Consider the following 26,453-nt stretch of genomic DNA (forward strand, 5'->3'; position numbering starts at 1 on the left):
TCAACCTCCCATCTTTCCATTCCACCAATGATCCTCTCATCCTCTCTGTTTTTCATTTCAAGATCTGTTACTTTAAAATGTCACCCCCCCATGCAGTTTCCCCATAAACCCTCCCCATTTTACCTCGCACCTACTCTACCGCCACCATCTTCTCCATGTCCGCATCATGCTAGTACCGACCTTCCCCATACGTTCTGTCATCACTCCTTTACTCCCCCACTCATAAACCTTCAGTGGCTCCCTACTGCTAAGAAAACACATTTCAACACCTTCAGTCTGACACTCCAAGCCACCAGAATCTCTTTACTCTCACTGTCAGCTTCTAACTCAAATCAACCAACACACACACTGCATCAGAGTCACTCCCCTCAGTGTGCTGTGACACAGCAGGGCCCCCGCCTCTGCCTCCACCATCCTTCCTCCCTCACTCAGCAGCTCTGGAAAGCCTCCCACGGCCACAGCCGCCCATTCACTGCCTACCACCTACCAACTGGCACCTGGGATAGTTTCTCTTCAAAGGTGAATGTGCGTGTAAAAACAGACGAGCGAGTGTGTGTGTTTGTGTGTGTGTGAGAGAGAGACAGAGAGACAGAGAGAGAAGGGTCTGTACCAGGCCTCTGTACTGTATCTCTGTAACCCGCTGAGGGTGATGGGCTTTAGCTATGATATCTTATGTGAATGTTTTGTGAATAAAAAGTTTAGTTGTTAAGACAATATACATACTATATGTATTCTCTGTGTGCATGTGTGATATTAACAATATCTGATAAAAATTACCAAAAAACATGAATTTATTAAATCTATCCTGAAACATATTCTATTAGCCATACAATGGAGGACTCAGAGACATCTTTAATTTTGGATCATGCTTCTTTAAAGAGTCAAGAGGAGAGAGTGACCAATAATACTCTCTTCCAAATACTGATGAAATAATCTAACATTCTTTAACAGTGTACTTCTGGCTCCTTGCCAAACCATTATATTAAAGCAGTTTGTATCATTCATTTGAATTAAAGAATATTTAATACTGTTTTAAGAATACAAAGATTTAAGTTCATCTATACTGAAGTTTACATTCTATTCTGAAATTAGCATTCATCACACCACACAGATGACATTATTCACTATTCCCTTCCTTATGTCAACTAATAACTTCAAACTAAGACTCTGTTCTTTCACTTCTCTGAAATAACACTATACTTGAAGAAGGGTGACATAAACAGAGCTAAGAAATGATTGAAAGACTGTCAGTTTCTTTATAGAAGTGAAATACTCTTACCTTGTATAAACAAATAAGGTTCCTTCCACATCGGTCTTTTCCTAAAACATAAAAACAAACAGCAAAATATGTATATTCTCTTCACTAACAGGAAACACTCAAAGAGGTCAGAGAACATAAGTGTCTTAGAGAACAGGAATTTGATCCAGTTTAAAGTGGGGCCAAATCTATATAACGGAGGGTAACTCTTAGGGAAAGGAGAAAAGCAGATTTTCTGCCAAATGTGACTCTGCTACTTAAGCATCAGGAAGCATCCTCCTATTGTCATTTACAAAATAAACCATCAGTATCTCTCTTTCCCAAATACAGGGATCGAAACACACCTCTGACTGAACAAAGAAGGGATTATAATAAGCATACTGTCTTCCCCTCTGACCTGGGGACACGGCCAGCCAAGGAAACCACTGCTATCTGCACTTACTCTCCTCTGTTTTCTACTTTCTTTCTCTTGTCGTTTCCTGTCACCTAGGAGAGCAGAGGACCTGCCAATAATTCTACTTTGACTACTACACACAAGACAGCAATGTTGCTGTAGTTTTCAGACAAATTAATCACCTATTTGGTGTGGAATATTTAGAGTCAAGTCTGATCTTTGAACTAAAGTTAGACAGAAACATTACCAAGCAAGGACTCAAGAAATCTGCCTGAGAGGAACTGGGTAAGCTGTAAACTTAAAATGATAAACTATCATTTCAATTCACTGCGAAAGGCGCTTTTCCATCTCTCCAGGCCCTGATGAAAACGTTTGGCTTACTAAAAAAAAAATTTAAGTATCCACTTGTCTGATTAACTAGTAATCAGACTATTATAACTCAGAATTTAGAATTTATTTTTGTTATTAACATGGTTTACTTTCAGCATTCTATTTAACCTCTCAATATTCTGTTATTTATATATCCATTAGCGAAGTCATTCAAAATTTAATTTTGGTGAAATATAGTCTCTTTAAGAAACAAAGGTATAATATTAAAATGATAGTTCTGAAAAGGCACACAAAAAATTGCAAGCATGATCCTTTCCATGCCTGAGTAATTTCATCATCCTTAAACTGGATTTACTATTAAGTAAGTAACCACTTGCTATGGGGACAAAACGCTTTTCTGTCTTCCAGTATTTGACCCTGGACTGTTTCATCCCAGAGATCCTGGTCAGGATGTTTCTATGGATCAGCACACAGAAAGCTAATAGCCTTTGACTTATTTCCTTTCTTCCTTAATGAGGTAGTAATAGAAATATTACTTTTATTATTCCTTTTCCTGAAGGAAAAAAAAAAAAACTTTAATGCCCAAATTCAGTTTTGGAAAATCCAGAATCACAAATGTAAAAGGTATGCTTCTCCTGAAATTATTCTCTAACTCAAAGTATGCAATTCTTAACTATTGTTCTTTGTCTCAGTTTCTCCACTGAAAAGGGATAACCAGCTTATACCACACAGATCTTTGGATTAAAAAACATATTTTTCATCAAAGGCTCTGACACCTAGATACAAAGGGCTTTGGAAATGTAAATTTTTGGTCTATTACAGCTGCAACAGCTTACCTCCCTAGGTCTTGCAAATAAAGAAGACTTTCTTTTTTTTCTTTTAGTATTTATTTATTTAGCTGGGCTGGGTCTTATTTGGGGCGTACAGGATCTTTAGTTGCCGCATGTGAACTCTCAGTTGTGGCATGTGGGGTCTAGTTCCCTGACCAGGGATCAAACCCAGGCCCCCTACACTGGGAGCTTGGAGTCTTAGCCACTGGACCACTAGGGAAGTCCCTAAAGAAGACTTTTATGTTAAAGTATTAGTTCACAGTTCTGGGGGATTTTACCTTAAAGTTTAAAAGTACAATTTAATGATTTAATATTAGCATTCTATCACAAAATCTAACACGTTTTAAAAAATTAACCAGTTAAATATTTAAAATAATGTAGAATGTAAAATAGTGCTAGTTTGCAAACTATTGGGACCTGTAGACTATTTAACACTTTCTAAACAACACGATCTACATCTGATTATTCTGTTAAAATAATGAAAAAGTAAATCTCCACTTACCCTATAAAAATGTCTCTATCATGTACGCGGCATCTGAATCACACTTAAGAAGCTTTCAACAAATATCAAAAGCTTGGGCCTCATATCCAGAGATTTTGATTTGGGGTGTTGCACTTTTAAAAACTCCAAATGATCTTTTTTTCCCAGAATATTTATTTAGTTAGTTAGTTGCGCTGGGTGTTAGTTACGGCAGGCAGGCTCCTTAGTTGGGATTCATGGGCTCTTTAGTTGCAGCATGCGGGATCCAGTTCCCTGACCAGGGATTGAACCCAAGCCCCCTGCGTTGGGAGAGTCAAGTCTTATCCACTGCGCCACCAGGGAAGCCCCACTCCAGATGACCTTGACGCACAAAACTTAGAAAATCACTAGCTCGGAACAAGGGGGACACTAGTCACTCCAGGGCAGTTTCTCAAGCTCAGCACTTCTGACATTCGGGACCAGATAATCTTTGTCATGGGGGCCTGTCCATGCACTGCACGATGTTTATCAGTATCCCTGGCCTCTACCCTCTGGATGCCAGTAACATGCTGCCTCTCAGAGTAACAACCAAAAATTTTCTCAAGACCCTGCCAGTGTTGCCTGGAGGCAAAATCAACTCCAGTTACGAACTACTGCTTTACGGGCTGAAAGGTGAAAATAACACCAGGGTTAAGACACACTGCTGTTCTGGGGGAGTGGGCTTTCCCAGCAATGGGAAGTAGGTCCAGTTTCAAAATTCCTATTCCAGTCCTGACATAATCTTTCCTAACCTTCCTTAAAGCAGATCATTTTCAGTTCCCCCTTCATTCCTTATTCCTCCTGCTGAATGCCTAAAGTTAGCCTTCATCCGTATTCAGTGTAATAAGAATTCCCCTCCTTTACGTCCCATCCGCATATACTTTCTTTTCAATTCTCAAGAATGTCCTGCACACTTTTATTAGGTTCATGTTCAAAAGCTCCCACTGTGGTGGCATATGGAGACATGGCGTCAATTTGTTTGCCCCAGCAACTGCCCTGCAGCTAACCTAGGACTCTGTCTTTTTTTCCGGCTACCACAGCCTTGAAGATGAGTACTCTGAAAAAATGACCTTTTAAGGGATGAATTACGCACTGTCTGAAGGCAACAAGTCCAGGAAGCAGGAGAACATAATTCCTGTAAATAATGCACTGTGACACACGTGTGAATTCTGATGCGGCTATAGAAGGGCTTACCCAGTAAGCCTCTGTAACTATGGTAACACGTGTCCATCTCGGAGACCCTGCCCAAAGCCTGTAGGAAATAACCTCTGCTCTAGCGGAACCTCTCCTGTAAACGTTAACTTCTCAGAATTCCTGAGACTCGAGCGCGAGTGTCAAGTCAGGGCAGAGAACGACACACCCCCGATCCTCATCTCTACCCCGGGATTTCCTCGGCAGAATTAACACATTATGCCTTTGGCCCGTTTCTACAGAGCACTAAACAGCCGCACATAGAACATGTGCATTTTTAAAGTCGTCGTTGAAACTATCCACTACGTCGCTCAATGTCCTTGGTACAAAGACCCCGGCGACACATCCCTCCGAGAACCAGGGAGACAGAGACCGCCCCTGCCCGCGCGGCGCGTTTCCTCCCCCGGAACACGCGGAGCAGGTGTCCCCACGTCCCTCCATTCCTGCCCCTTTTGGTGAATTTCCTTGGTTACAAACTTGGGGCAAAGTTGTTCTCTTTTTTCCCATGGTAGGACCCACTTCTCAGTGTCTTCGCTTTTGTGAGTGGTTTTCGGGTGAACTGTGGAGGCAGGTGGGGAGGCCACGGGAACTAGTGGGGCTGTGTCCCTCGGGGGTCTCCTCGCCGACCCCCGGGAGGGTGTCTGACCCGCTCCGCGGAGCTAAGTCCTGTCCGCCCTCCGTGACTCAGTTCAGCGCCGCGGGAGGGGCCCGGGGTTAGGCGGCCGGGGTCCCCGGACCCAAGCGACCGCGGGAGGGACGTCCCCGGCCGCCCGGCCGCTCGCCCCGCCTCCAGCCCCTCCCCGGCTCCGCGCGCACGCCCGCACGCACCCACTCGTTGGCCCGGTGGCCGAAGGTGTACAGGGCCACCTGGCTGGCCACGTCCACGATGCGGCTGATGTAGGGGTCGTGGCGCCGCAGGGCCGCCAGGCTGATGTCGCGCCCCTTCCCCGCCGAGCCACCCGCCGCCGTCGCCATCTTCCCGTCGGCCCGCGGGGCGCCGCAGCCCTCTTGGCGGAGCGCAGAGCGCGCAGGCATCACTGGTCGATGGCCGCGCCCTCCCGCGATAGTTGCCACGGCAACCGCAAGGCGGCCCACGAGCTGTCCCGAGAGCATCCCCGGTACCCGGGCATCGCTGCACGCCGGGCACGTCTGCTCCTCAGCGCTCCGCGGTCAGACGTGTAGTGATAAACACGCCTCGAGAGTGCTTAACTGAGCAGGGAGGGAACTGCGATTTCTCGTGCGCGGAGGCCGGGTGGTTCTGAACGTGCAGTCCTCGACTCCCTGGCGGCTCCGAGACCATTTCATGGGGTCTGCGGTTCAGAACCGTTTTCGTGACAATCCTAAGACTCATCTAACTCGTGCTCTGTGCTGACTCTTGCACGAATGCGGCAAAAACAATGGTGGGAGAAAGTGCGGGTGTCTTAGCAGGAATCCAGACAGGCACCACGCTGTACAGGCCAGTGTCACTTGACGGTGTTCGTGATAAGGCAGAAAAAGTTAATTTTATTATATTTCAACCTTATGGTACACTTTTTAAGATTCTGTGCGAAAAAAAGAGGAAGAAAGCACAAAGCACGTGTGCTGAATACCGAGCTGCCATAGTTGCCTCCAGGAAAACACTTGAGTGGCAAGCCGAGCTAGTGATTTTATTTTTATTTTCACGGAACACTATTTTTACTTGAAAGAAAGATGGACAAACTATGGTTATTCATACAGGCATTTGACAGACATTTTTTAGAAAATAAATAACGTGCACCTGTCGCTTCCAGGGAAACAAGGGGTAATTATTGTCACCAATGATAATTTTTGAGCTTTCAAGCGAGAATGAGAAATTTACAAAATGTGTATCCACTGCCATGAGCTTGACAGCTTCTCAGTACTTAAGGTCTTTTCTAATGAGATTGCTGGGTATTTGGAAAGCCTGTGATGAGGGATTTGCTCTTTAAAACTTGGGAGAAAGGTGAACATCGATCACTCTGGTACATGTGTAACTGGATGTACATTTTTGTTAAAATATTTCAATAAAGCTTTAAAGTTCCTTTTATATCTTTGAGTCTTGGGGTCTATAGGAAAAGTCTATCTTTTGATAATTTCAGGGAGCATAGACACACCCTAGTTGCCTCTCTAGTACTTGGTCCAATGCCTTGTGCTGAACAGAGATTTGTAAATGCTGATTCTATTGAACTCAACCATGAGTTAGTCGAATTTACTCATTAAATATCAGCTTTTTTAAAGAGCTTGTGATTTATAGAATGCTGAGATCCAAGTTGGCATGAAACAGCATACAATAAATTCTGATCTTTCAGAGTTTACTTTCTAAATAAGATAGAAAAAAATGGAAAGGTTTATAATAATTTTCCATATTATAAATAAAACAAGAAAGAAAAGGGGAAAGACCTTGGAGATAAGACATCACACTCAGAAAAAGAAGATATATAATGCTGTGATGGCTTCAGCATCAAAACTGTTGACTTAGAAAATGTGCAACATGAGAATTGCAAGTTAAGTTTTATTTGGGGCAAAATGAGGACTGCAGCCTGGGAGAGTGTTTCATATAACTCTAAGAAACTACCCTGAGGAGACTAGGGGAGGAACTGGGATATACAGAATTTTTGCAACAAAGGGCAGGTAATCCGGAACCTCAAAAGATTGTTGTTAAATAAAGAAAACCAGATATCTCAAGTTAAGGAATTTAGTGCTTTTCTGTGTATGGGAAGATGCAAGAGTCTGGGCTCACTGAAATCATTCCTTTGATATGCACCTCAGCTATCTGGGGCCAGGATCCTATATTTTCACATCCTGAGTTTCCTCAGGGTTCATTGCAGAGAAGGGCTGCAGTCTGATGACTGCTAGATGGCAGGTATTCTTTTCAGCCCTGAGTTTCCTCAGGGCTCACCAGCTCACGTTGGAGGACTGCAATCATTGATTACTGTGACATCCTTTATTTATTGGTATGGCAGGAAATATTCCATTTATAAATATTCCATTCCATTTATAAATATTCCGCTTATCACAATGTTGTTCATCTCCTAGCCCCAGAGCTTTGTTCTCTTAAAATTCTTCCTGCCCTCCCGCCGCACCCCCCCCCCCCCCCGCTCCCGCCCCAATTCTCAAAGATATAACCTTCTAGGATGAGGACAGACTTCTGCCTGATTTCTACTTGAATAATCTGTGTTCATAGTATCGGGTCATCAACACTTTTCCAAATATACTAAGTTACAGGCTCTATATTAGTAAAAGGCCATTTAAAACAGGCAAATTCTTTTAAAAATCCATATAGCTTCAAATTCCACTGGCTTTCACAGTGTGGTCATACTTACCCTGTGTTTCAAGAAGCCTCATCATGATACCTTGAACAAATATTGGGGTTTTGGGGGTTTCATGATTATTTTCTAATCGTCATTATGAGATAAAATATGTGCTGACACTTGGTGTGACAAAGTTGTATGCTACAATTTAAAACAAGTTAAAGCATGATTTAAAAATTAATGTCTGGGTCTAGCATGTTTATACCATTGTGATGACTAAAATAAAATTCACCACCTAATCAAGGTAATTGTAAGAACACAGTATGTTCAAATTGTTTGGAAATAGATATAGAACTGGAAAATGTTTGGTTTTGTAGCTATGTGTGGATGTTCGTATACAAATATAAACTGACTTCTTATAGCATGATTGTCTAGAAACATAAATACACAGTCTGTTTTATTAGTACTCTTTTCTTTACTGTGTAAAGAGCCTCTAAGTTTTGCATTTGTCCAGTAGCAGAATGTACTGGAATAGAGGAGAAACAGGAGCTTCCAGGGTTCACCCAAGAGTCTGTGATTCTAAAATGGCTTAAACAGCCTATGATGCCCTGCTGGTGCTGCCTGTACGAATTGCCCTTCATGCTGGGAATTTTATACCAAAGGTGACAGAAGTGGGGAGTTAATTTCCTCTTTCTCCCGGTGGAGGACAACGGTTTAAAGCTATGTTATCAGTTGTTTTCAGTGCATGGTTTGTTTCTTTTTGAAGCAGCAGACCACAGCAGAAAGGGCAGCCCCTTGGAAAGGGAAACTAGTTTAACTTATTTTTACCTCACCTGAAACTTGGGGATCATAATATCACAACTTCACAGGGTAAATGAGATCCAGTGAGAAGAAAATGTACCTGGAAAAGATTTGCAATGTGTAAAGTGTTCTGCAAGTGAAAAAAGCTGTTACTGTTATAATTATTATCATCATTGTTTCTAATATAAGCCTGGAAGGGATTCTTCTTGTCTGATTACCCAGTCAGGGCTCAAACCGTCTCAACAAAGTTCTGCATAAGCGACAAGGAACCCATTAAATCCCAAGGCGGTTCATTCCCAATATTTTTATGTGATAGAGGATATGAGCTAAGACATATTTGTCAGGAACTCCACAATCAGAGGAAGAAATGATGCAGGAAATATAGCTTGATGTTCCACGAGATAGCAAAGGGCTTAAGATTTGAAACAATCATCAGAGGGACTTGGAATAGAATGAGAAGGGACAGATGTGGGGAGGGAAGACGCCTGATGAACAGGGATGGGAGGTAGCGTGGCGGCCCAGTCTGGGCCCAGCTGCTGCCTGGACTGAGCCTCTGCTCACCTGAGCCAGAGAGGGCCCAGGGCGATCGGAGCTCTTTGGAGCAGGGACCATTGTTGCATGTTCTCATCTGCTCCTGTTTGCCTCTCTCTGCCAGTCTCATAAAATCTAGTCCTTCCACGATCATTGTCAGGGGTCAAGTGAAGGCTTCGTGGGCCTGGAAGACGCCTGCGGTAACATCTTTTCAGTTGCTGCCCGGTGCACGCTACGAAGAGGAAGTGCCTGCTTCATGAGTGCGCCACGGAGCGGACAGTAGAAGCCGTGCAGAGACTAGCTGCTGGGCGTCTGTCTGGAGACACAGGCAGCTCTGTGTTCCATAAGTGAGGAAGCTGCTATTTAACAGGGCCGACTTCACGTGGAGTCTTGTCCCGGGGCAGAGCGGCTTGTGCGGGCTGTTAGTTGGTCGTCTGCTGGACGCAGAGCTGCTGTCAGGTGCGTGTGGTCCCGGTGGGTTCATTGCAGTGGTGCTAAGTCGTCTAGGGCTGGCCTGATGGCCCTCTGATTCAAGCACAGTTCTGGGCAAGTCACTTCACTTCTGTAGAATAAAGGGACTGAGTAGGAAGGATGCCTCCCCACTCCAGATTCCGTGCTGCTCTATTGAACTGTCCGTGTCAGGTGCAGCCATCTTTACAAACACAGAGCTAAGCCTGGAAACGGTAACGAATAATCTATTTAATATGTATTGAAATTAGCTCAAGGGAGCAACCCGTTAAGGACTTTGAAATGTTCTATCAAAGCTGGGGGCTGCATGCTTTAGCCAAAAAAAGGAGAGCGGGTTTCCTGCTTTGCTTGGTTGCATTGCTTGTTCTGAGAGGAAAGCCGTCGTGTTGGGAGGAAGATATGTTTACCCTCGCCCTCGGTCAGATGGCCTCCTGCCAGGATGATCAGCTCTCACCTCAGAGTTTTAATCCAGGTGAAATGCAGATTTTAAACTGTCCGTGATGTCCTCCGTGGAGGTCTATAAGAAGAGGTCCGGAAAACGTGTCAGGGACCCCTGGAGGGAATGCATGTGAAGAATTTTCCCTAATTACAACCGACCATGTCAGCTCTTCACTTTGTGATTGATTTTTCTCTTTCTGAACTGATGTATGAAGCCACAAAGGAAAATGAACTGTGCGATGTTGTGCTGAGATACACCTAAGGCCAAGGTGAGGGGCTTTGGAAAGTCATTTGGCTTGGTCAGGAGCTGGGACCCTGGAGGGGGCTAGAGGCCTGAGGTCGGGGACAGAACCCACTGCTGTGGTGCCTCATCCCACACGCCCGGCATAAATAGTCTCTGTTGGGCCCACAGACGGCAGCACACAAGCCAAATCCAGCCCTCTGCTGGTTTGTAAATAAAGTTCTGTCGGGGCACAGCCACGCCCACTGCACCGTGTGTGGTGCTTTCACCCAGCAAGAGCGGAGGTGATGAAACCACAGGGCCTTGGATGCCGGAAACAGTTGCTCTCTGCTCCGTGACCACGTTTGCGGATCCCTGGTCTCTGTTATTTAACAGATCAGTGAGTAACTTGCGTCAAGGACCCTCTACCTGCAAGTAGGCGCCTGTTTGCGGCCGTTGTAAGCACACGATGGATGGGAAAGGGGATGAAGGATGAAGCCTCGTTACTATGCTCAAGGAATTGTAATCTGGTCGAGGAGACAAAGATTAGCATGTGTGAAAAGATGGTGACAAAACAATATAGCATATAATCAGGGGTGAAGTTGTGGCATACAGACAAGCACTAGGGCTTGGAGAAAGGGAGGGAGGGTCGGTGAGAGCCCTGGTAGCTGGAGAAGGCGATGTTGAGTGGAATAAGGTCCCAGGACGCACGAGAGCTGGGATGCATCCTGAGATCCACCGTGATTGGACTGACCTCTATTCCTACTCATGTCACTTAAGTCACTGATATTTTTGGCCTGGTGTTTAGGAGATGCCTTAATGACCAGAAATATTTCTGAGTAACTTTAGCTGACTGATTTTTTTTGGGGGGGATTTGGGATTCCTTCAATCTCCCTAAACTACAGAGAATTTAATCTAGTCACAGTGGCACGATGTCATCCTTTCTGGAGACAATATAGTGTAATGAGCTGGAGTCAGAGACCCGGGTCTGAATCTCCTCTGCGCTGTGGAGACGTGGGGGCTCTGGAACACTCTCAGCCTCAGTTTCTTCATCTGAAAAGTAGGGACAAGGATAACGTCTGCCTCTCTGCATGGTCGTGAGACCTGGATAACAAAGTCACATGTACAAGGCAGGGCTCTGTGGATGGTCAGCCACTGACCACTCCTCTGGATGACAGCAGGGTTTGTGTCCTGGACAAGAGGGACATCCTCACTTCCAGAACAAAAATTAGTGCTTTATTGTTTATAAAGACACTTTGTGTAGAGCACAAAATACACTAATGTAAAGTGCAGAATGACTGCTGCCCGCTGTTTATTTAATAATGGTCGTGAGTCTTAATTCTCCACATTATGTCCACTGTCAGGCCCTGGACCTATTTCTGTGGTGTCTTGGGAATCTTGGGACGGGGATTCGGGTCTACACCTGCAGAAATCATGGGTGTTCCCGAGGTCTGTACCCATTCCCTCTGGAGGTAAGACAACGTTGGCAGTGGGATGGCCTTGTGGATGGGGAAGGGGCTTTCCTATGCTTTCACCCATTTCTGCGATTGTGGACGGAATCATATCGAAACCGGACCGGTTTTCCTGACCTGTGATAAGGAGAGAGTAACACATTTGTGTGACTGTTGTGAGTATTGCCGAACGAGCTCTTTGAAACACTCTGTGCTTTGATGTCATCGTAGAACATGAGGCTTTAAACCAGGGTCTCAGTGTCCAGAGCAGGCTCTGTCTCCTCTGTGGACAAAGCCTGACGATGGCCTCCCTTATTTCCCTGGAGGTCATTCGAAGATTAAAGGGCAGGCTGTTTTTCTGTGTTTCCTGTTGGTGACAAACGGCTTCTCCGGAGCTCGACCGTCGCTGCTGATGTGGCGACTCGGGGAGCCCGCTCACGGCCTCTGATGTGGCGACTCGGGGGGGCCCGCTCACGGCGTGACGGGGGCACCGCCTCTGAGGCCTTTAGCATTAACATATTAAAAACTTTTTTAATTGAAATACAGTTGATTTACAATGTTGTGTTAGTTTCAGGTGTACAGCAAAGTGATTCAGTTATACACACGCATATACATCTATTCTTTTTCAGATTCTTTTCCATTATAAGTTATTACAAGATATTGAGTATAATTCCCTGTGCCATACAGTAGGTCGTTGTTGTTTATCTATTTTAAATACATTTTTTAAGAACCACAAACACTGAAGTCCCTGTTTGGTTTTGTGTGTTCTTATTAAGAATGACATGGACTTGATAAGAAAACAAGAAACTCAGAAAAGCAAACACCTTTATGTAACCCAAATAAGCCACATTTAGCCTAAACTGGGAGAGCTCTGATAATAAGTAGAGCAGGTCATGTCCCCTCCCACAACTGACACCCGGGAAGTGGGTAGCAAGTACCTCTACACTTGTTGGTCAGAGAACCTTTACGTGTGGTCACTTGTTCTCTTGACAAACGTTTGCTATGCTCTGTGACAGGACAGGCACTAAATGCTGCGGAGACCAAGACTGGCACGCCAGGCCCTCTGGGGTCCACGTTCTGATGGGGAAATGGCCCCACAAACAGGTCAGAACAAGAACATGGGGCCAGTGATGCGTGGAGGTTCGGGATGCTACGCGGGCACACAGCAGAGGCAGCAGAAAGGCTTCTGTTTCTGTAAATGAACTGCCAAGTGTGACGAAATGAAGGCCTTGCACCCCCTGTGATTGTGCCCAGACAGGTGACCAGCACCAAGGGGTAGAGGCTGGGCCCCGCCATTCTTAGACCTTGAGGCTTTTCTTGGTTTGAGCTTCTAGCCTTAGAGAGGAGATTGAGCCTGGTCAGAGTGGCGCCCTTGGCGTTACCCTCTAGCCACCCAGATCCCCTCTGGTCACAGAGCTCGGCTGGCTGAGTGAGACCCTCCGGGGGCTGTGGCCCACGTCCCCGGACACGTACTTGAACCACCAGTAGGCTCACTGCTCAGCCCTCTCTCGTCTGCTTCTTGGAGTTTCGCTTCCCGAGAGGACAGGCTGGATCCTCTCCGTCTTGTCACTTTGAGGCAGGGCAGGAGTGACTGCGCCAGTCCCTGGCGGGGCTAGCTTAGCAGTCTGCAGACCCTCCTGCACTCTGCCCCCTCCCCAGGGCTGGGAGGTCGTCCTCAGGCAGGGCTAACTCGCTGGGCTACGTTGATCCCTCCTTATTCTTTCTAAGGAGTTTTTACTTCCTTCACCACAACTCAGAAAGAAAGCCATGGTGGTCACCCATCCCAGCCCCAATTTCCCTTTGTGGGGGCTGAAAAATCCAGGGGGACGCTGGCTGGGAATCTATGTGTGGAGATTCTAGGAGCCCCCTTTTTGCCTGGGCCTGATGTTGGGGGTAGAGGAGGCAGGGATGAATCCTAGGTATTAAAGCTAGAATCATCACCAAGAAAAGTGGTTTCAGCCACCTCTTTGTATGAAGAAACCAAAGCTGGAGGAGTGAGGTCACCCTGGGCAGAAGTCCTCTACCCCGGCCACCACAGGATTGCTGGAGGGCATTTGAGAAGGACCAGCCATGGCCGGGCTCAGCCAAGCTCCTGTATGCAGCTGTGAGGTCAGGCCTGGGAGGCTCCTCAAAGTGGTTCTCACTGAAGCCTCTGTGCCAAGGCCAAGTCCCCCTGGGTTCGAATCTGACTCAGCTGGGGTAGAACTTGGGCTTCCTTCCCTGGGAAATGAGGTTATTAATGATACCGACTTTGTAGGATTGTTGTTGAGAATCAAACAAAAAAACTAAGTATCCGAAATGTATCAAGTACTTAATAGAAATAAATGACTGAGATGTGATTTGTTAATAGCAGGACAAAACGAGACATCAGGCCTCCTGATTTCCAGGCAATGCTCCTTCCAACACGGTCATTTATCAAGGCTTATGGTGATGAATGCAGTGTAAAATGGGTGCTTTGTTTTCTAAAATGACACCAATGCCTTGTTCCTCATTCCTTATTTTTAAGGCCTCTTAAGCTTCACTCTATTTCAGTGTTTCCTGCTTGATGTAATTCATTTTGTTGATCTGCTCATTCATTTGTTCTTTGAGTTGACAAACACCTGTTGGGTGTCCATTAGGTGCCAAATAATATCTAATTATCATCAATATAACAAAAAAAATTAAATATAGACCCTGCCTTCCAGGAGCTTAAAGTTTAATGGAGGAGAACCACTAAAACAAATTATTGTACCATGTATTTATTATGACAATAGGTTTGTTTAAAAAAAAATTCTAAGAATAGTTTCTAGTTCTCCAGGCAATGTGAAAGACAAAAAAATTATTCCAGTTTTGGTGTTAACTACTGTGTCAGGCTCTGGCTTCACCCCAAGACATTCTAATTTAACTGTTATGGGATGTGACCTGAGCATGAGGGTTTTTCAAATTCCGGGATGATTTTAATGTGCATCAAAGTATGGGAACGGCTAATTTATTATAGAGGCTTCCTGCTTGTTAAGGATAGAAGCTGGGAAAGATAGACCTGAGCCGGCACCTGGATTTCCCTTTGGGATTTGGAGTTTATTCTCCAGAAAATAGGGTGCACTTGAAGGTTTTTAAAGGAGCAGTGACATGGAAGTTTCAGAAAGATGATTCCGGCTGCAATGCGGGGAGAGATAGGGATGGAGACAGAGTAATCTGTTAGGAGAAAGGGACGATCCGGGGGCCAGAACAGGATGGGAGGTGGGACCCTGATGCTCAGTATCAGCAAAAACCCAGGCTCAAGATGGGGAAAAAAAGGGTCAGGGCAACTGAGATGTTTGCTTCTCTGCTGGTCTTCAGCTTTGAGATTTAATTACTGCCTTCTCGGTAAACATCTAAAGAATGCTGCTGACACTTATGAGGTTGGTGTTTAAACGAGGGTGACTTGTTCAAGAGCTCTTGAGCATGTATGCATTTCAGAATGATACAGAGATGAATTACCACCTTTATAAAAATAAGAGGACACAGTCAAATTTCGTAATTACTCGGTTAATTTTGGCAAAGCAGGTCATTACACTCCCAAACAGATGTGTCAGAGGGAGGGCAGAGAAGGAGTGGCGTGGCCGCTTACATGGTTCCAATTGCCTGGATAACGGCCAAATATCCACTTAACATTGTGATGTGGAGATGGCTGTTGTTTTTGGTTTTTGTTTTTTTCCCTTATCTAATGCTTCTTGTCATCAAAACATGATTTTCCTGTTGTTGGGTCTGTGGAGCTAACGTGACTCTGGTGGTCAGACTGTGGGATTCAGTTTCCTTGATCTCCATCAAGTTCAGTTGTCAGTCGAGTTCTGATGTCCTTCCAGTTGTTGGGAGAAGAAGGCTCTTAGGACGAGCCCGGCTGCAGTTCCCGTCTTGGCTGGAGGGCTCAGTACAACTTAGACAAACCATTGGTCACCTTCCAAACTGATACAACACAACATTCATGTCCCACCAGAGTGAGGTTACAAGTTCTTTTCACAACCTTTTAAAATGTAAAAACCATTCTGAGATCAAGTGTCTGCAAAACCAAGCCACTGGCCAGCCTGTAGACCCCTGGTCCAAACAATTAACAAAACAACACATCGAGGGTGGATGGGTAGCGTTTGCTGGTTTTCCTGCTGTAGATACTCTTGCCATGACTTGATTTCGAATAGCATCACTAACCTTGCTGGATGCAGGGTTGGTGGTCCACGGTGGGAGGTGTTTCCAACACACAGATGCGATGGGCTAAACCCCGAGAACAGAGATAGCGGTAAAATGCTGTAGAATGATTGGGAAGTGATGAGCTTTTGAGTCTTTCTTCCCTTTGCTTTTAATGTTTTCTATTTCATTGTAAGTTTACAGAATTCAGTTTTAATGCTGGCTCTATTTGACTGTTGGTTCACACAATTTCTGAAAATTTAACAATTTACTCTCAGAGCTGGTTCAAGCCAACCCCCGTGCACCTTTTCGAGGAAAAAGGAAGTCAGCATGTTGACAGGCATTTGGGGATTAAAGCAAAGGGGACACGAACCATGACATTCAAGCCCGTGGACAAACAGCCACGCTGTTGGCCAGGATGGAGCCAGGCCTGGTGTTGCACAGACAGTGGTGCTGTTGCAGGGGGAATTTGGGCCCCCTCTCTTAACAAGATGATGCAACGAATTGGGGAAGAAGACTCAGTTCATTTTGACCCGTACCTGGCAGGGACAGAGAACGCGACTTAAGATGTGGCAAATCTGATTTTAAACACACTGTACTTGAACATCCATGTGAGTAGAACTACCAGGTAAAACAAAGGTAGAGCCTTTCCCTAACCATCACGCTGGGGTTTCTGTCCTAACCTAGCTCTCTTACCAACATGCAAGCAGCGGTCCCAAATCCCTCATTTTAAAAAACATGTAACCCTCCCTTAAACATTGCCTAAGGAGGGAGTAAAATCTCTCCCTCTCTACCGAAAGACACGATTCCTGATTTTTGCGGATGCTACTGAAGGGAAAAAAACAGAGGCCAGACTGTGGCTTCCTGTGTCATTATTTTGGCCCCAAACTGTGTGAGTATAAACGGGGCAGCTAGGGAGACTTCCCTGGTGGTCCAGTGCTTAAGACTCTGAGCTTCCAATGCAGGGACTGAGGGTTTGATTCCTGGTTGGAGAACTAGATCCCACATGCCTCGTGGCACCACCAAAAAATAAGTAAATAAATGTTGTGGGCAGAGGGTTAGGTAAGAAGGAAGGCGGAAGGGGAGACACTGAGGTTGAGATGCTTGAGGATGGAGGTGGAACGGGGTGGTCTCTAGGCGACGTGTTCTTTGTGCCAGGGGACCCATTAACCAGAACACTGATTGATTTGCTCACAGACTGATTCTGTTTTTAGTGCCCTTAATACGTTAAATATTATTTAAAATAAAATATGTACCTACGCGTATTTAATAGCTACCACTTAATGGTATCCTTAAGATCTCAATGGTAATGGCTTTATGTTTCTACAGGCAGACCTCACTTCACTGCACATCACAGACACTGCGAATGAAGGTTTGTGTTAACCCTGTGTCAACTGGGTCTGTCAGAGCCTTTATTCCAACAGCATTTGCTCGCTTTGGGTTTCATGCCACACTTTGGCAATTCCTGCACTATTTCAGACTTTCTCATTATTATTCTATTTGTGATGGTGATTCACGATCAATGATCTTCAGTGTTACTCCTGCCAAAATATTACGACTTGCTGAAGGCTCAGATGACAGTTAGCATCTTTCAGCAATGAAGTATTTTTTAATTAAGGTATACACATTGTTCTTTTAGACATAATGCTATTGCACGCTCAACAGAATACAGTAAAGTGTAAACATAATTTATATGCACTGGGAAACAAAAAATTCATGTGACTTGCTTTATTGCAATATTCGATTTATTGCGGTGGTCTGGAACTGAACCTACAGTATCCCTGATAAGTCTGCCTGTACTTATTTCTCATGTTTTTTAACTTTCTGTAGAGTGGAACCATTTGTTGAATTTCTTCTTATGTTTCTTACTATTCAGTATCGAGCCATGAACATGAGGGTAATCTTAAAATAGTGTTAAAGACAAACATTGAAAAGTATACAGTTTTTTCAAAGAGCTTCTCTCTGTCTCTGTCTCTGTCTCTGTCTCTGTCTGTCTGTCTCTCTCTCACACACACAACCACTCACTTCTCTTGGAAGCTGAAGGAAAGGCAGGAACAGGGTCCCATCAGCAGATGCCCTTTGATGGACATCAATAAAAATAATCGCCAACTTTCATTAAGGACGACTTAGGGGCCAGACACCACGCTAAGCACTTTATACATGCATCACATCATTTCCATCTCAGAATAAGTCTATGAAGTGGGTACTTTTATCACCCAGATTTTCCAGATACAATCTCGAGGGTCAGGAAGATGAGACCAGTTGCCCAGGACCAGGGTAGCAGGCGTCCAGGGCCCTGAGCCTCCACACCTGTGTGCTCTGTGCCACGAGGCTCCATTCCGTCCCTCTCTTCCCAAATCATTTCATCAGATGGGTTTCCCAAGGTAGAGCCCTGTGCAGTGTACTTTAGAATGAAGGAATAAAAATAGGAGGCTCTGGGGAATGAGAAGGTGGACAGGCTGTGCAACAGCAGATACAGTAGAAAAAAAGGGAAAAGGTCAACATGCTTTGAAGCTGCAGAGCCTGTAAGTGCACCTGGCTTTAGTGAGTGGTTGAACAGGAAAGAAGGGAGGACAGAAGAGCTGATCTGGTGGAAGGCCATGGAGGGAATAAAATTAGACATTGTGGCTGCAGAGTAGAAACATGGAAACTCCATGAATCCATAGCACCTCCAGAATGGAAGGGAACTTGAACGCCATCTGCTAATACAAAATTTGCTCTGCATCTTGACAAGGTGCTTATTCAGCCTCCTTGGATGCCCTTGGAGGTGGAGGACTCATTACACCATCTCAGCAGATGGTGTATTAGAAAGTTTTTCCTTGTCTAAAACCCAAGTTTGCCTACCAGGATCTGACTTCACAGGGCCATACCAAAGCCTTTCACAGAATGGTTCCTAGGCTAAGTACAGAGATATCCACACACTGACTGTTTCTCCCTAGTTGTGAAATTATTCCTGGACACTGAGCTCACAAACACTCCTGATCACTGATTATCATTCAGTGTATCCTTAATTAAATGGCTTCCTACCAGGTAGTAATAATAATAGCTGATAATAGATGATTGGGTGTTTACTACATGCCAGGAGTTTTGTGTGTGTCATTTCCTGTATTGTCATGTCTGTCCTATGGCGAGGAAGCCCAGGGCTCACATAACTTGCTCAGAGTCACCCAGGTTATAAGTGGATGAGTTGCGATTTGCATGCAGGCAGCTTGGATCGAGAGCAAGAGAACCTAATAAATAAACCATTCTACCTCGTAAGGAAGAGAATGTTGCAATAGGGTAGGATCCACCCGGGCTGGCTTCGAGGATGTGTAATTCATACAGTCCCCCACCTAGAAGGGCTCTGAGCTCGTTTGATGCTCTGCCATCCAGTCTTGAAATTCTTAATACATTTGGAACAGGGAGCTCTGCATTTTCATTTTGCGCTGAGCCCTGAAAATTACCTGGTTCTGGGTCTAGCAGTGAAAATAAACGATCCAGCCAACAAATGAGCCGTGCATTTTGGGGGCGGGTGCCTGCAGTGCTCTGTGTGTCTGACAGTCAGTGTGTTTTGGGGTAACCTGTAGAAGCTGCTCCCGTTGGGGCTTGCGATCTCACCACCCAGAAAGCCCAGCAGGCAGCCGGCGGCCGGGGTGGGAGTTCAGGGCCAGTTCCTTCCTTGTATCTTTGATGTGATACATGGAGCGTGTGCTGAGCTTGGGCAGGGATGCTTTTTCATTTTGGGGTTTTGTTACTTTCCACTCCTTTGACACTGTGTGTTCTGTCAAATGAAATTTACTGGCACATTATAGCAGTTGACAGAGACTATAAGCCTCCAGGGTTTCCCCAGAGGAACCTGCAACCTGCTGAGCGAGAGCTTCCTTGGGAGCCGCCCTCCTTTCTGGCTGGGCCTGTGGAGGGTGCCAGCGGTGCGGGCCGGGCGCGAGGCTTTCCATGACCATCCCAGGAAAAGCAGCTGGGAGAGATCACAGCCATGCTCCCCCACGTCCGCTTCCAGTCGTCTTAGGAAATCCAGTTGAACAAACATGTACTTTTCTGAGTAAATGCAGCTCAGCCCAGGGCTGCCAGGTGAGAAAAGGGCCAGACGACACGTAATGACACGCATTCACCAACACCTTCTCTGTGACATCACTGCCCAAATGACATTTCCCTGCCTGTTAGGTGGCGGATTCCTTCCGAGTAGCAGGAGGTGTTTTGGAAAGAGCGCTGGGCTGAGAATTAGGAAAACTGGGCTCCCAGGAGCTTAATCTTCCCGGGTTCAGGGAGGGATTAAAGGAGGCAACTTTCAAACCCTCACTTTGTATCCAGCCCAGAGATTTTACCAGGCTTCATATTTGGGAGGTGAACAGACTTTGAGCCTGAGTGTCCTTCTCGGGGCCCAAAGCACACAGGTTTTCATCCTGGAGAGGTGTTTTCATGGGTCTTTACTGCACCTCGAGGGTGGAATCCTAGTGCTGAGAAGCCTGCCCAGGCAAGCAGGGGGTGCGTTAGCAGAAGGTTCCAGAAGGGGTTGCTTTCCTGACTTCCCACGTAGGGCCTGGAGTCTAGGCTCTGACTGTCAGGTGGGATCTACCTGGGGGTTTCCCGGGGTCAGGCCCCCAGCCCCCTTCTTCCCTGCTGCTCCTCGGCGCCTGGACTGTTGCCTTCTCCACGAGGCCCCAGATGGCCCCTGACCACGTTCCCAGTCCAGGCGACAGGATGAAAGAAGGGGAGCTGGAAGCAGGCTGCCCCCGTCCCCCACGCCTCCGCCCCCCACCCCGCCCCACGGCCAGCACGCGGTCGTAGGAAGAGGGGACACTTATCCTCACTCGGGGCAGCACTGTGGGGCAAAAGCCAATGAGCGTTCCCCTGTCGCGATGTGATTAAGACAAACAAAAGGTTCGTTGGGAGCATGTGCTCTCCCGACTGGCCAGGAGACCTCTGTGTACTCAAGCGTGTGAACTTCCACGCAATGAAGTGGGAAGACCCAGGAGGGTCACGGCCCTGACTGCCCATCCCTCCTCTGAGCCCACGTGGCCGTGGTGTGGCTCTGAGCTGGCCAGTCTGGGTCTCCTCTAGACACACCGCAGAGTCCTGTTTACACATCACTGGGATGTCGGCGTCATTCTTTACCATGCGTCTGACCAGGCCTTAGACATCACCACTTACCTGTCCAAGTGTGGTCCCTCAGCGCCGGTTTCTATAGAAGGCTTAGCCTCTTTCTGTAGCCGCTCTCTACAAAGCACAGTGGCTTCCCGTTCAGCTAACCTGAATTCTCTGCATCTCTGTGTGGGATTCATGCTTCTGTGCTTGGAGGGAAGGGGAGGGGCCCCTTTTGGTGGGAAGACTTACTTCCTACTTAGAGTCAGAGCAAAAGAATGACCTCCAGCCTCAGGGAAGCTTGTTCTGTGGTTCCCTGCCCCCTGCACTGCCTGTAAGGGCTGGTTCCAGGCAGCATGGTAAGGGTGGTGCTGTCTGATCCCCCCCAAGGCCACATCTGCTGGGCGGGTAGTGGGAGCACTGTGGGTGCATGAGGGCCTCTGGTCGTGAACATGGGGTGTGTGTTTCCTTCTCTCTGTGCTTTTTCTTGCTGAGGACTAGTTTACTCTCAGCCTCCAAAAACAGTTCTGGGGTCGCCTAATTTTTAGCCTCCAAGTGAGGCTTGAGCCTCCCTGCCTCCTTTTCCTCTCTCCCATGGCTCCTCTGCCTGAGGCCATGTATCACCTGGTATCTGACAGATCTCCACTATGATTTTAAACACTGTGAATCAAGGATGTACACTTTCATGAACGTTTGATGTTAACTCCTAAGATTTAAACAATGTTGCTTAGGGTTAGGGTTATTACTATTTTTAAAAGTTGATCATAAAGCTCCACTGGAGAGTTTACTACCCAGGACAAGATTTTGCAATGTTGACAAGCAGCCTACTTGATGGTCAGACTTTTATTTCCCTTTCTTCCTTCCTTCCTTCCTTCCTTCCTTCCTTCCTTCCTTCTTTCCCTCCCTCCCTCCCTCCCTTCCTTCCTTTTTTCTTTCTTTCTTTCTTCCTTTCTTTCGTCCTTCCTTCCTTCCTTCCTTCCTTCCTTCCTTCCTTCCTTCCTTTCTTTCTTTCTTTCTTTCTTTCTTTCTTTCTTTCTTTCTTTCTTTCTTTCTTTCTTTCTTTCTTTCTTTCTTTCTTTCTTTCTTTCCTCCTTTCTTGAAAAGGACCATGTTTAAAGTCTTTCTTGAATTTGTTACAGTATTGCTTCTGTTTTTGTTTTTTTTTTAGCTCTTTATTGGAATATAATTGCTTTACACTCTTGTACCAGTTTTTGAGGTACACCAAAGTCAATCAGCTGTATTTATGCATATATCCCCTCCCTCCCGCACTCCCCCCGACCCTCCCTATCCTGGCCCTCTAAGGCATCACTCATCATCGAGTTGATCTCTCTTTGCTATATAGCAACTTCCCACTGGCTATCTATTTTACACTTGGTAGTGTATCTATGTCTGTGCTACTCTCTCACTTCATCCCAGCTTCCCCTTTGTCCCCCGCCCTCCAACCCCGTGTCCTCCAGTCCATTCTCTGCATCTGCATCCTTATTCTTACCCTGTCACTGGGTTCATCATTTTTGCCCTGCATCTTTATTCTTGCCCTGTACCATTTTTTTAGATTCCATATATATGAGTTGCTTCTGTTTTATATTTTGGTTTTTTGGCCTCGAAGCATGGGATCTTAGCTCCCCGACCAGGGATTGAACCCGCACCCCCTGCATTAGAAGGCGAAGTCTTAACCACTGGACTGCCAGGGAAGTCCCAGACTATTTTCTTATTAAGGACTATATATTGTTTTATTTTTTACCTGTGGCTGGAACTGAATTTCTGATGGTCTCTCGGTGTGCCACCTGGAGAGGCCCTGGTCCACATTCCCTCTTGATTTGCTCATGAATAATCTCAATATGTAACGCCCCCATACCACAAAGGATAGTCTGCTTAAAAGAGGAAGAAAAGAAAACAAAGATCAAGGAAAAAATTATGTTTATTACAAAATACTAATAAAGGTATGATATCAATGTATTTTATTTTTTGTTACTTACAAACTGAGGTTCTTATGTAACTTTTTTTTTTTTTGGCTCCTCCATCAAAACGCTGTTTCTAACTTTTTGGACTGGAAAAATAAATCAATTAAAAGTGAGAAAAAAAAAAGGGCTATCTGTGACATTCTGGGGCGTGCACAATGTGCATTCTGGGAGAACACCATCAAAATGTGTTCCCTGCCACATTTTAAAAGAAAAACTAAAACCGTGAAGTGATTCTTTTCCTTCAGGTTTTACGGGTTTAAAAAAAAAAAGTGGAGGAATAGCTTTGTAACGCTCTCTTGCCATTCCCCAAAGAAAGGTACTGTGACGTTTGGCTAAATTCAAGCTGGGGTTTTTTGTTTATTTCCTGCTGTCAGGCCAGCAATCTGGAAAATGATGTTGGGGGCTGGGGGTGAAGGGAAGGACAAGGTTTCCCGTATAATCTCTCTTCCAGCTCGAGACCAGCCTGAGAAATGCTCTGCCCCCGGGTGGTACACACCACCCAAATGGCAGAGCGAGGGGCTGGGGAGAACATCCTTTCCTTTGTGTCTGGTGTTGTCCAAACGACATCATTGTTTTTAAGTTAATTGGTTTGGATGTTCCATCATTTCTGAAGAAGATCAATCTGTCTCCCCTCTGTCTCTCTCCTGTGTGTTCCCTGTTTGTTAAGAGCCTTGGCTTTAACGCCTAAATGCTTCACAGCCTATCTGTGGATCTCCTCAGCTCCCAGTACTGAAGATAAATTATCTTTATGTTATGGCCATTATTCATATATTCCTGTTTGTTTCGGCCTCTGAGTTATGGGTTGCTGTCTGCCGTGAACATTGCAGCATAGCTGTTGTATAACTGCTTCCAAGCACTGCAGCAAACTTGAATTTCTAACTGTCCAAGGAGCGAGCGGGGAGGACGGTGCCAACCTGAGAACAGACGTTTGAAACAGAGGTTTCCTTCCCTGGGGGCCTCTGTCAGTCAATCTTTCCAGAACGAGTACAAGAGACACACTCTCCCTGACACTTCTTACCCAGTTATTCACTGGCCACATTTAACTACACGGACCCAGCAAGATCACAGGATCGAATTTATGAAATGGTGTTACTGTGGTTGATGGGAAACTCTAATAAATCACCCAGCCTCATCATGTTGGGGCTCCGTAGAGAAAATACGCATGTTCGGAATTGGGTCACTTGTCTCCCAAGAGGGTACTGCTGGGCTGGTGGCCTCAGCAGCCGGTTTAGAGGGATTCTTCCCTGAAACCTTTGCCAACTCAGCACAAGGCCACCAAGACAAAGGAGCATCTTGGAGCAAAGGGACTAGAACATTCTAAGTTTTCCCTCTGTGTTAAAGAATGCCTAGGAGCAGCACTTGAAATTAAGGCACTCAATTTCATCAGGACTTTACAAATATCTTTTCAAGCGGTTTTCAAACTGTGTTCCCCAGAGTCACAGGGGTTCCACGAAACTGATTGGGTCATGGAGAGAGGTTTTGCACCCTCCCTCTTCCACTTGAAGCTAGAAATGCTCCACACTTTCATTTATTTTATAGATTGGGCTTCTGAGTCAAGTATAATATTAAGAATGTTACAATAGCCAAGACATGGAAGCAACTTAAATGTCCATTGACACAGGAATGGATAAAGAAGATGTGGTACATATATACAATGGAATACTACTCAGCCATAAAAAAGAATGAAATAATGCCATTTGCAGCAACATGGATGGACCTAGAGATGATCATACTAAGTGAAGTAAGTCAGACAGGAGGACAAACATCATATGATATCACTCATATGTGGAATCTAAAAAAAAAACTGACACAAGTGAATATATCTGCAAAACAGAAACAGACAGACATAGAGAACAGACTAGCATTTGCGAAGGGGGAAGGGCTGGGGGAGGAAAGAATTGGGAATTTGGGACCAGCAGATGCAAACTATTATATATAGAATGGATAAACAAGGTCCTACTGTATAGCACAGGGAACTATGGTCAATATCCTGTGATAAAACATAATGGAAAAGGATATGGAAAAGAATGCATATATGTATAACTGAATCACTTTGCTGTACAGTAGAAATTAACACAATATTATAAATTAACTACACTAATATACAAAATAATAAATATATAATAAAATAAAATAGTATAATATAAGAAATAATAAAATAAAATGTTTAAAAAAGAATGGATTCTGCTACTTAGAAAACCATTGATCTAGTCCAACTTCTCACTTTTACAAAAGAGGATGCCGAGGGCCAGAGAGGTTTTATAATCTGCCCAGAGTCACAACACCAATGACCAAGATGGATCTAGAACACTGACCTCTTGCCTATCAGTCCAGTGCTCTTAAATTTTCCCAGTGAACACTGGATCCCTCCATGTGGCCAGGACCAGCACAGGCCTACCAGCACCAACCTTAAAACTAAAACAGAACCTAATAGAAAGTGGATCCTGTCTATGGAGAGGCTGAGGAGCTCAGAGGTGAGACGTGCAGGGTCTGGCCTTGGCCAGCCTAGGCTCCAGCCTCTTGTCCACCTCATCAGCTATCTGACCTCATGTCAGAACCTTCACTTTCCCAGTGCTCTGCTTCCTCATCCGTAAAGGGGCTGCTGTGACGGTGAAATACATCAAGGCAAACACGAGCACTGCCAACAGCCTGGCAGGAGGTAAATACCCAGTAAACATTAGCTTTTATTTATTTATTTATTATTTATTTATTTATTTATTTATTTATTTATTTATTTATTTTATTGGCCATGTTGGGTCTTTTTTTGCTGTGCACAGGATTTCTTTAGTTGCGGTGAGTGGGGGCTACTCTTCATTGTGGTGCACGGGCTTCTCATTGCTGTGGCTTCTCTTGTTGTGGAGCACGGGCTCTAGGCGTGTGGGCTTCAGTAGTTGCGGCACATGGGCTCAATAGTTGTGGCTCACAGGCTCTAAAGCGCAGGCTCGATAGTTGTGGTGCACGGGCTTAGTTGCTCCGCTTCATGTGGTATCTTCCAGGAGCAGGGATCGAACCCGTGTCCCCTGCATTGGCAGGCGGATTCTTAACCACTGCGCCACCTAGGAAGCCCAACATTAGCTTTTATTTAAAAGTTTGTACCATCAGGCCTCTTGAACCCTGGCTTTCTGTAACTCGCCCTTGGACGCGCTGTTGCCTGTGGGTCCTACCGTGTTTGGGGCTGAGGATGAGCACGTTTGCTGTGTGTCCCCATGTGTCTTCAGAGCCGTTATCATGTGGCGGGAGGTACAGGATCCCAGGCTGTTGTCTTATGTTACAGAGCCAAGACCCCAAGATTGGAAACTACTTGCTCAGGCTTAGGGCAGGAAGGAGAAACAGAGAACACAGACAGTCCTGCAGGCACAGTATGTCCAGAAACCACTTCTTGTTCACTGGACTTTATGTTAGTGTCGCATTTAAAATGTTTCATTACTTCATTTAGGTGGAATTCACGGAACATGAAATTAGGCAGTTTGCAGTGCCCAGTTCAATGGCGTTAAGGACATTCACGGTGTGTGGCTGCCGCGTCTCTCCAGACCCAAGGCGCTCTCGTCCCTCCCTGTGCCGTTAACAGCCACTCTTCATCCCCCAGTGCCCAACCCCTGTCAGCCACTAACCTG

At 45.6% G+C, this 26,453-nt stretch overlaps 1 protein-coding gene across 5 annotated transcripts in view; it reads right to left on the minus strand.

Annotated features, from left to right (window-relative positions):
* The window catches only part of DCP1B (decapping mRNA 1B), a 54,988-nt gene extending 49,499 nt beyond the window's left edge, over positions 1 to 5,489 (minus strand). For 4 of the 5 annotated variants that reach the window (XM_057702510.1, XM_057702509.1, XM_057702508.1 and 1 more), the window contains exons 1-2: positions 5,331 to 5,489; positions 1,280 to 1,320 (exon numbers count right to left, since the gene is read on the minus strand). In XM_057702510.1, coding sequence (XP_057558493.1) covers positions 1,280 to 1,320; positions 5,331 to 5,477 — 188 coding nt within the window. In that variant the 5' untranslated portion in view covers positions 5,478 to 5,489. The remainder of the gene's footprint in view (positions 1 to 1,279; positions 1,321 to 5,330) is intronic. The other variant, XM_057702512.1, reaches the window with a different exon arrangement.
* Between the last annotated feature and the right edge of the window lie 20,964 nt (positions 5,490 to 26,453).

This window comes from Hippopotamus amphibius, chromosome 12, assembly GCF_030028045.1.
Source record: "Hippopotamus amphibius kiboko isolate mHipAmp2 chromosome 12, mHipAmp2.hap2, whole genome shotgun sequence".
Lineage (NCBI taxonomy): Eukaryota > Metazoa > Chordata > Mammalia > Artiodactyla > Hippopotamidae > Hippopotamus > Hippopotamus amphibius.